General features: G+C 39.8%; 2 protein-coding genes across 2 annotated transcripts in view; one reads left to right on the forward strand and one right to left on the reverse strand.

The window, feature by feature from the left end:
- The window catches only part of LOC122976715 (receptor activity-modifying protein 1-like), a 7,166-nt gene extending 414 nt beyond the window's left edge, over positions 1-6,752 (forward strand). The window contains exons 2-3 of the mRNA XM_044345357.1: positions 2,125-2,263; positions 6,262-6,752. Coding sequence (XP_044201292.1) covers positions 2,125-2,263; positions 6,262-6,517 — 395 coding nt within the window. The 3' untranslated portion in view covers positions 6,518-6,752. The remainder of the gene's footprint in view (positions 1-2,124; positions 2,264-6,261) is intronic.
- A 507-nt stretch (positions 6,753-7,259) lies between these two features.
- Positions 7,260-10,623, reverse strand: LOC122976714 (putative methyltransferase DDB_G0268948). The gene is made up of 6 exons (XM_044345356.1): positions 10,435-10,623; positions 9,585-9,745; positions 9,152-9,365; positions 8,684-8,787; positions 8,304-8,441; positions 7,260-7,681 (listed from the first exon to the last, which is right to left on the reverse strand). Exons 1-6 carry the CDS (start codon positions 10,591-10,593, stop codon positions 7,594-7,596), a joined length of 864 nt encoding a protein of 287 aa, XP_044201291.1. The 5' UTR covers positions 10,594-10,623; the 3' UTR covers positions 7,260-7,593.
- Positions 10,624-10,830: the final 207 nt, after the last annotated feature.

The following is a 10,830-nucleotide window of genomic DNA, read 5'->3' on the forward strand; positions in this document are numbered from 1 at the left end:
CAGTTGCTTGCTTTGTTGGTTTATTGTTTAATCTTATTGTTCCATTGAATTATCATGACTACACACTTGCACTTTTAAATTATAAGTGTTTTTCAGTCTGAGGCAAGTGCAGTGGTGGAGAAAGGTCACAGTTATTCCATTAAAAGTTAAAGTCCTGCAGTTTTTATTTGAGTAACAATACTTGAGTATTATTTGCAAAATGTACTTAAAGTCAGCAGAACAATGGCTCCTGCAGGTGCTAGACTTTTAGGTCATTAGATTATTATTATTATTATTATTATTATTATTATTGATGCATAAATGTGTGAGTAGCATTTATAGTTGGTGGAAGTGAAGCTGATAATAACTTCTTTTTTTTTTTTTAAATACGGTTGGATAGCAGTTAAATCTGCAAGAACATGTGCTATTTTATGATATTGCTTTGTATGCAAAATTTAAAATTTGCAAAGTGACTTGTAACTATAGCTGTCAGATAAATGTTGCAGAGTGAAAATATAATATGAGACAATCGTGGCTGGTTTTGTGTGACAAACACATTCTTCCAGGGCTTTATCAGGTGCACCATCAGATGTAGCATTCAGCTGTTTCACAGAAGCTATATGAGTGAGAAAGTTCAAAAGGTTATAAGGAAGGCAGATAAAAAAATATCTTATAGCATGTAGAGAATCATATTGATGTTATCTATGCAGTATTAAAATATTATGAATCTCTTGATAGGTCTTACAAAGTTCAAACCTATTCTGATTATGTGTTTCATTGAGGACAACATGAGGGCTATGAAAGGTGATATTGTTGAAAAAGACAGTTTTTTTCTTACATAAGCGTGTTTTCAACACTCTCCTCCTCTATGGACTTTTTTGAAAATCTCCTATGCCTGAGCTTTACTTTCACTCCCAGATGAATGGGAGAATGTGAAAATTAGGTGCCCATGCTGAGCAGCACAGCAGCTGCCTTCACATGATTGACATCTGAGCTAAATGGATCATATCGTATTCATGAGCATCGATTTTTTTTATAAAAATCCATAAATATTGACTCCCGGGATGGAAGGCAGAATTCATGATTCCTGTTCGACTGATGGGTGTTTCCTAAACCCAAAAACAGGAAAAGAACTTGAAGGCTGTGAGTCAAAAAGGGCAGAGACGTCCAACTAGCAGCGATTTACTGTAGCATCTGTCGTGGTTTGCCTTGATTTTCCTGGAAAATGGAATTCAATGCCGGGTTAGCAGCCAAGTTGGACCAGCAACTATGAAAGCTTGAATATCAGATTTGTCCATTAGCAGTTGCAGACAAACAGCAACACAAGTGAAACATAACATGCTCCAAACTGCTCAAGCTCATAAACAATTCATTTCCTCAGAGTTGCCGTTTATTTATTCACTTTTCTCACGTGTTTGGTACTTTTTTTCCCTCACTTTAGACCTCAAGCATCTGTTTGAAAAAGCACACCACCAGCATGGCCTCAACTATTTTTTCCTTTTTGGTAGCGCTTCTCTCTTTCGAAACCACATCCAGTCTTCCTTTGAGTGTTTCAGAGGCTTGAGAGCCAGCTGAGACAGAGCAAACATAATGGGCACACAGTTGGCCCTTATCAGGCCGGCACAGACCGAGCTCCATCGTGTTTCTCGATGGTAACAACAACCTGTTTGTTCCACGCGGGCCTTTTACGCCAGCTTAAGCTCTCCCTCTCCTACTGTACCGCTCACTGGTGTTACATTCAGCTCTGAGTCCTGCGGGACGGCCGTGGTCTGCCTCCACGTTTAGAGGCTGTTTACACACATCTCTGAAGTAAACAAATGGGATTGGGACTAAACTGCAAATTAAAATCTTTTCTTAGTGAAAGTAACAGCCTAATAGGGAAGAAATGGCCCAATAGGAATAACCATTGCCAGGATATGACCTTGTTTGTTGCACATGTTCCTAATTATCAAGAATTAAGCGCAGCAGATAACCTCTGCAGTGCTTTGTTAAATCTTTTGTAGATTGACAATGCCACAAAGTTTTGCTCGTCACTCTCTGGAATAGAAAGATCTCCCAGTTCCAGTCACCTCACCCAAACCCATGTTTTTTTTTGTCATTTTTACAACTTAATTAACATATTATTTTGTGTCTTTTGATTTCCAGCTCAAGTCCTGCCATCAGTGAGTGCCTGCAACAGGGGTGGCTACGAGAAAACGATCAACGATCTTTGCTTAGAGAAGTTCAAAGTCGACTTGAGAGGACTGGACCAAGACCTGTGGTGCAGCTGGCCGGATACAACAGAGTGAGTTTACTGACTGTCCCTCTACTTGTACATAGTACACTAGCAAATGGTTGTGCAGTTAGATTTGGTAGAAAAAGCTCTGCTCTTTGAGGAAGCTCTTAAAGAATCTGCCCATGATACATAATTGAAATTGAAATAAATCTTAGTTAAATCAATAATACCAAAAACATGACATATAAGAAGAGGATGGCATGGTGGACGGAGCTGCAGCCGCAAACAGCATGAATACAACTGGATGTTGGTGGTAGCCAAGCAGGTGATGGATTAGCCAGTGATTGTGAATCATGAATGATTAATACAAGTACGACTTCAGGGTTTTGCCTGATGTCATGCTGTGCAGATTCCCATTCAGACCATGTGAATATAGTGTCAAAGAGCCCGATCTTGAGCTTATTTCAGTACTTCTGGGGTCATTGTGTCAATTTTTTCCACTTTTAATCTTGGTTTTTATTGTGGAAAGACTGTAAAAAACTGAAGATGTATAGCTTTTCCGGTGCGCTGACAGACTGGTATCTTTGTGAGCTGCATCAGATGCATACATGTGATAACTGTCTGCATACACAGCACTAAGTCATCCTCCAACAGACTGGAAAACATTTGTATCAATGTCACATTTTTGTTGTTTTCTCTGAGCCTCCTTCTATCAAGTTTAAGAACATACTGTATCAGTTCTTTTGTTTCCCTCCCCCCCATTCTCCCAATAGGACTTGTGGTTATTAAGAAGCCTTGACTTATGCTCCCAAAAAGACATCTTCAACCTGCCTTCATGGTTGTTTGCCTTATGGCCATTACCAACTCGATTCTGTGTTTTCATTCACTACCATATCCCTTGGTCACGGCCTTTAACTGTATGTCTTGGACACTGTGTTGTGTGTGTGTAAGACAGAGCAGTGCTCGGTGGCAGTCAGAGGATGAGTCAGACAGGAGGGTGAAAGCAACTGGGAGGCCCACATGAGAAGCTACTGTCATAACTGTGTGATTTCCCTTCTGGCTCCCTGTCCTCAACACACTCTTTCGATCCAGCACATAATTGGTGGTGGCAATCTGTGCGTAAGTGTGTGTGTGTGTGTGTGTGTGTGTGTGTGTGTGTGTGTGTGTGTGTGTGTGTGTGTGTGTGTGTAGATGTAACTCATCATAAAAAAGTTTGCACAGGCACGTAGAGAGTTTGCAGTTGCGTCACAAAACTCATAGTAACAATGTTTGACGCCATCGTCAAGGTCCACTGGAGAGCTGGCTGTGCAGCAGATAAATAAATAACAACCATGCAGGGTTGAAAATTAGAAACACACAAAAAAAGTCTGTGTTTGAGTGCAGACTAATTCTATAGCACTGAAAATGAATGTCTGATATTGCAATTGCTTCAAAACAGAAGGCATGATTGACACGATGGGTTTAAATCAGACAGGGTAACTTTTCGAAGATGAAATAAAACTTCATGCTCTTATAAATAAAACATTGAATTCATAACCAATGAATCTCAATTCTCAGGGGTTTTGCTGCTTTTCTACAGCCTTACTTGGTCTGGTAAGACCAGTACCGGATGGTGGCTAACTTTAGCTAAATTAAATGTACCATTATCCTGTAATTGCAACTCGTGGCCACAGTGGCAGCTGTTCAGCAAATGAACATTTTAATGGCCCATTTTAAATTTTGTCTTTGGCTGTTAGCCCAAGCAGCAACTACCACAGCTTGAGGCTGAAGCCATTGTGGAAGTATCTTAAAGTGCAATACCATCTGGAACGCTAAAAACCATCCAATGCAAAGGAGACTGGATGATACCTTCATTGAGAGTATTATTATCATAAATACTTCTCACACTTATAATGTTTCCATTTGCCAGCAGTTAAATTATCCAGTAGATATGTATAAACAGCCAATTTGTCATTCAGGTGAGATCCAACCATAACAAACACAGTGATAAATATAGAAAGGGCATTTCTAGGTATCAGTATATGCTATCCAGCAGCAGTAATCAGTTCCAAGTCCTTTGGAGTCCAAACCACACTGTCTGCCAAGTAAAAGAGAAAAGAACAAACATTTGTAAAACTGGAATTGTTTGTCCTTGAAAATGAAACTAAAGTCTTCCACAGGCATGAATTTAGGACATCCACTGAATATATCCATTTTGTTTATTTACAGGCATATATATAACTGAGATGATACTACAATATGTAATGACGTCCAACTATGCATTGAAAATACAGGTTTATGGTCCATTTAGTTACTTTTAGCTTTATTTTGAACTTTATTTAAACTGAATATACCACATACATCGGCATCTTGGCCACAGTCATCTATGGAGGAGTCTGAGTCCTCTTCCAACAAATTTTTAGTCTCTTCTCTCAGAGACTCTGATACCCTCTGTACGCTGTTGTGATTTTGCTGATCATGTACTTTTTTCTCCGGGAGAAAATAAACAGTCCCAGTGGGTTGGCCTTAAAGTTGACAGAGGAAAACAGTTTTTTGTTGTTGTGTTCAGCCATGATCGGAGAGTTTTATTCTTTATCCGGTCTCCAGTGACCTTTTTTTTTCTTTCTGCCTACTCTGTCTTCCCAACGCTGTTAATTGAGATTGTGTGTACAGTATGTGCATGTTGCAGTGTTTGCATCTTCGCTCCAAACCGATTTTCTCCCTTTAGACTTGCTTGTTAGTTTTAAAACTTAAGAAACACATAAAAAAACAGAAATTCAAACACGGTATTTGCTAAGAGCTATAAAACACTCCAGTCTCTCTTGACTCTTGGGTTATCTAGAGACCAAAACACTTTCACTGAGTGGTAGTTTCAACACACATATATGCATTAGCATCCTTGTGAGAACCTTCTAATCCACAACCCTGATTAGGAAACAATCCTAATCTCATTCATAACTGCAAGCATAAATATTAATCTTAAACTAGTAATAACCCTTACCTCTAAACCTAATCCTGATCCCTGGTCTTACAGCTGCAATACCAGCTCCTGAGAGAGCTGCTGGCGATGATAATTGGCTCTCAGAAACATTTAAGTGCAGGGAAAACCCACAAGCACTTTGTAATACAAGAACACACACAAAGTCAAACAAACCACTACATACCAATCATATCATTCATGCTTTTATTCAAGGTGATTTAGAGTCAATGGGCAATTAGGGCGATATAATGCTTTGCATACTTGTGACCGCCCCTCTTCCATGGGAAAATCTTTAATAATAATAAAGTTCTGTTACATTTGCATTAATCATAACTGTATTACATTTTATACATTCTTTATGTTATGAGGTATTCAATCATCTTTATTAGGGTTTGGAAAATCTGAGTTCTGCCTCTTGATGTCATGTTGCAACAGTCATTGGAGGAATGTGTTAATATGGAATTGGAGAAAGTGTTTTTGACCAGCTGTCGCAATAAAAAAAAGGAAAAAGATGCACTAAAGTACAATGCGCACATCAGAAATAGCCTTTCATGAAGAGTGTTAAAGTTGGGTGAACTTTTTATTTAAGGGCTCTCTGACCATTTGGCCACTCGGCCTCCAGCTATGCAGTTAAACAGAGTGGCCATCCGGAACACACTCTCTCCTGGTATGGTGCAATGCTGTACCGAGGGCGCTACCCTGTTGGAATGCATCTCCATTTCTCCTGCCCTCTACCACCTAGCAGTTATATTTAGCTGTGTTAAGCCCACTGGTAATCCTAGACACTCCTTTGCCTTTTTTTCCCCCTACCAATAGGAATCCCTGCTCTGGTAGCTCCCTGAAAGTACTTTTCAAAGGCACCATGAGGGACAATTTGAAGAGTGTATATCTAAAATTCTAAAAAAGGAAAAGATTATTTCAAGTTCACCATGGGAAATGCAGGCTCTAACAGTCATTATTTACGAAATTTCAGTATGGGGAAACATATATCAATACTCTGCCTCTAGATCTTTGTCTTTGCACTTCCTTTTCCTCTTCTCACCTTTGAGTTATATCAAAATTTTCAATCATTCATGTAGATTTGACTGTGTTTTGTCGCCCTCTGCAGGATCTATGAGGGTCTAACAAACTGCACCTTCCAGGAGGCCATGAAGATGGACTGCTTCTGGCCTAATCAGATAGTGGACCGCTTCTTCATGCAAATTCACCAGACATACTTCCACGACTGTCCTCTGACCGGCCGGCTCCTCCATGACCCGCCAATCAGCATCCTCGCCCCGTTCATTGCAGTGCCAGTATTGGTCACCCTGCTCATGACTGCTCTAGTGGTGTGGAGGAGTAAGCGCACAAAGGGAGTGCTGTAATGGGGGACTGCTTCGGCTCTGGATGTGGGTTCAAGGCTTGGAGATAGACTCATGACAAGCAGAGACTCCGAGAGTGTGTACAGATTTTTGGGTGATTTTCACATGATGTGTTGAGTTGTATGCACTTATACTTATGCTTATACTGTATTTTGAAATTATATAATCCTGAAGAGTGTATGAAAGATATGGCATGTTTGATTGCAGCTGAAATAAATCTCTTTCTTTGTTATAAAAATAGGACTTCTATGCACTCATTTTTTGAGATACCATCATCATTATGAGACGATGTCAAAGTTTGGCAGGGGAAAGTAATAAAGTTCTTTGAGATTCAGGGGATTTGGAGGCCGTGCATGTTAATTACCATCTGTTCTTGTGGCCCTAAACAATCTGTGAAGACATAAATTACTGCGGAGAGGAGGACACTCAGGGAGACGCACCTTTGACTTGGATGAATGATTGTTGTAAATTTGGAGGAGAGCTAAACAAAGAGAAGAAAACAGGAAAACTGGGGAGAAGCAGGGGTTTTGGAGGATCTCTTATCCTGTCAGAGTCAAAATCTTTTGTACTCAAAAACACAGACAACACTTCACAATACATTTACCTGTAGCAGAAGCCAAATGCAACCCAAATTACATTATTATCCAACATAATGACAAACATATCTAACATATTTGTTTTTTCATCCGTTTTCTCTAAAATATCAACTCGTGGCAAAGTGTATAGCAACAATTTAGCAACTGAATTATGTTCAAATACTCCAAATTTGCCTTTAATGATTCCATCAAAATCAAAAATGAAAATAACTTTTGACACATGAGGCTCAAGTTGCACTTCAGTTAAACTCTTATCCATCACTGAATGACAGGACTTCATCTAGTGTTCATTTAGCAGTTAATTTAGCAAGTTTAAGCAGGTTCTTATTGAATCATTTTACCTTTTTAGGTCTTGAAAAACATGTGTCACAACTGGCAGCCATACAACTGGACACAAGGGGTTGTAAGTAGACATTGGTTTGTTTTATCAAGCCCCAAGAGACTGGTAAACAGTGGCGTCCAAGATGCAGCCAGTCAGAATGATCAAGGTTTGCACGCCAGCCAGTAGAAATACTTCATAACCACTGAGACTTCTGTGTCGGGAGAAGACACCTGCATGGCAGACAGCAACCTGAGATGGAAGACAGAGGAGAAGAAGAAATGAGGAAGTGCTTTATTAATGAGTAAATGGATGTTTGGAGGTGAATCTAAATCAAGACAAAGGTTAAATGACTTTCTTGAAATATCTGCATAAATGATCCATGATTCCTTTCCCCTGTAACTGTCTTTCAGCGCAATGAAAACTGCATTCAAGAACAAATAAGACAAAACACAGGTCAGAGACAGGGAGCAGAACTGTGTGTAAATTTTACCAAACTGTAATAGTAATTAAATACAATGTCATACTGTTTTTTTATCCATGTAAAAGTTATGGCTCAGCACTTCCACTCCATATATTTTGCTTGCTGGGCTATTCTGTCCTGTCAGTAGCAGGGGAATTAATGGTGGCTATATTATCAAAGCAGTAAAAGCCTTCAACAGTTAAGCTTAGTCAAGCAATGTTTGGCTTTTCTGATTAATGCCCAAGACTGTGACAGTATTCAAAGACGAATTTCAGCAGTTTTTGATGATGATAAATGAATTCAGGGGGAGATTAGGAGATCAACGCGCGGCGCCAGGCGAGTGGAGGTGAGAGCTCAAGGCCAGAAGTTAACGATTAGGCTGGCGGATGAGTTTGTAGGTTAATATCTCACTTGTTCCTGATGTCGTTAGAGAGACGTTCAGCCTCAACAGGGTCCTTTTGTTTTAGTTTCTGGTAGCTGGTGAAGGTCTCCACCATGCCAATGTATCCATTCAGTGGCAGGGTTCTGCTAATCCGCAGACAGTCATTCCTGGACACCAAAAAACACAGTTAAATCATCTAATAATGTTAGTTAGAGATCTATAATCATACTAGATGTAAACTGATATGTGCATGTCATTAAATGTTAAAGAAGTTGGAGAAATTTGGGCTGGATGATCAATTAAACACTCGCGTTTGATACTTGACCCCCAACAACACAATCTTCTGCTTTTGAGTGATGCAGCTACTCTCTGCGGATAAAAATGGACACCAGTCAGACGTCACACTCACCACTCTTTGCTCGGGTACGAGCAGGAGTCAAACATGTCTGAGTAGATCTTCCCAGGGCTTGATGCCAGATAAGGATCTCGGAAAGGAAGGAGGGCAGCATAAAACTAATCAGAAAGAAAGGAAGAACAATTTAAATCTAAGCTCATGCATAACATGTTTTTTGGCACATTCAACATTCATGTTTAGAAGAAATCGATTGAATAACCGGTTTTAGCTCAGCCTAAGTTCTTAGTTTCGCTGTGTAAAATGTATCTACAGTTGATATTTTAATGTCATCACCCAACTTTATAAATACACTGCCCAAGAGTTAAAAAATTACCCAAACTTTCTCTTTTCTCAGATGACCTGTTCTAGGCCCCTGATAACTTTATATAATTAACAAGACAGCAACATGTTTACAAGACATTTAAAATATTAAATTATATTTTCTGTCTATTAGAAATTAGGGTTTCAAATATGGGATGGAACCTCTTTACAGATGTCATTTAGCTTGTTGGAGACATCCCTGTACTCCAGCTCCATGTCCATGGTGTAGCTCAGGAGGGCCAGGCAGCCTCCAGGCCTCAGCACCCTGTCAGCCTCCTGCAGGAACCGTTGGCGGTCGAACCAGTGGGCCGCCGTCATGGCTGTCACAAGGTCCACCTCACCAGAAGCAAACGGTAGCTCCTCTGCTGGACATTGCCTGGGGTTGAGGTGGTTGAAACAGTGAAGCAGAAAATAGCAACAAACATTTTGAGTTGATGCTGTTGGTATACACTCTGTACAGTATTTGTGTGTAGATAAATGAAGGTAATCTCTTATACAAAATCATATTGATGTCAAAAAAGGAGGCCTGGACATGATCCCCACACATACTAAGATTATGAACTATAAAATTCCCTCTCCCACACCTTCACCTCACCTGTATGAGACATTCGGTGGATTGCTATTAGCCAGTGCCATCTCCAGCTGGGCGCCGCTAATGTCTGTTCCAACCACCTTGGTGAAGTAAGGAGCCAATAGGACGGTCCCTTGCCCCGAACCACAGCCCACATCCACTGCAAGGTTGAATTGTTTTGATGTCTAAAGGGAATAAACCATTACTATGAACGTGTTTGTTGCTTCTGAACCTGAGAAATATTGATTTGGCAGCACAGTGGATAAAGCATTACAGCAGAGCTCTGATTCCTGCTAAAAACAGGTCAAAACTCCATATTAAACTCTGAATTTTTAAGGACCAGAGTGTAAGATTTTGTGGCATCTAGTGGTGAAGTTGCAGATTGCAACCAAATGAATGCAACTCACCCTCACCCTCCCCTTCCAAGTGTATAGGAGAACCTACAGTTACCGCAAAACTCATTGGAAGAAGCCTACCCCCTGTGTAGATATAAAGGGCTCATTCTTAGGTAACAACAACACAACAATTCTTATTTTCAGGTTATTATACACTAATTAAAATATAATTATGAATAAATGCCACTAAATTCTACACACTGCACCTTTAAGATAAAGGTCTACTCTAAATGACACATATGCTACATGGTGAAACTGCAACATTAAAAGGAGAGAGGAGAGCTGCACCTTCTCTTCAATCATAAAAAGATGAAGATACAGGGATAAAAAGAATATTAGAATATCCTTATTAAGTAGGTGTGCTGATACCTATCTGGAATATGACTTACTTAGTCTTAGTGTTAGCAGGTTACATAAAACAGCACAAAAACAGCTCAGCATGTTACATTCTGTTGATATTCTTCAACATGCATACTTACCTTTTTCTCCACGTAGCTCATAATCTTGCTGATTAATTCTTGGGGTGCCACTCTGTACCGCAAGTAAGCAGCTGCATGCTCTTTACCCTCAAAGAGCCGTACAGCCATGTTTCTGTGCTTTTCAAACTGTTTAAACTGAATACTATGACTCTGAGTCATAACACTGTGTGACACTGTGTGTCCCAACAAGTTATGCAATAACTGCCAGAACTAAAAATTTACTGCCCTCCTGCACTGCTGCCAAAAAAAACCATTGATTTAAATCAAAGGCAAAAAAATCTCCCTCTGATAATGTGTTTGCACATTCAGTTTGTCTAAGATTTAAGCACTTTACCTTAATGTTTCCTTTTTTTTCTTGGCCAAACTTTATAAGTAGTTAACCATGTCACATGCATG

The sequence above is a fragment of the Thunnus albacares genome, chromosome 24, assembly GCF_914725855.1.
Source record: "Thunnus albacares chromosome 24, fThuAlb1.1, whole genome shotgun sequence".
Lineage (NCBI taxonomy): Eukaryota > Metazoa > Chordata > Actinopteri > Scombriformes > Scombridae > Thunnus > Thunnus albacares.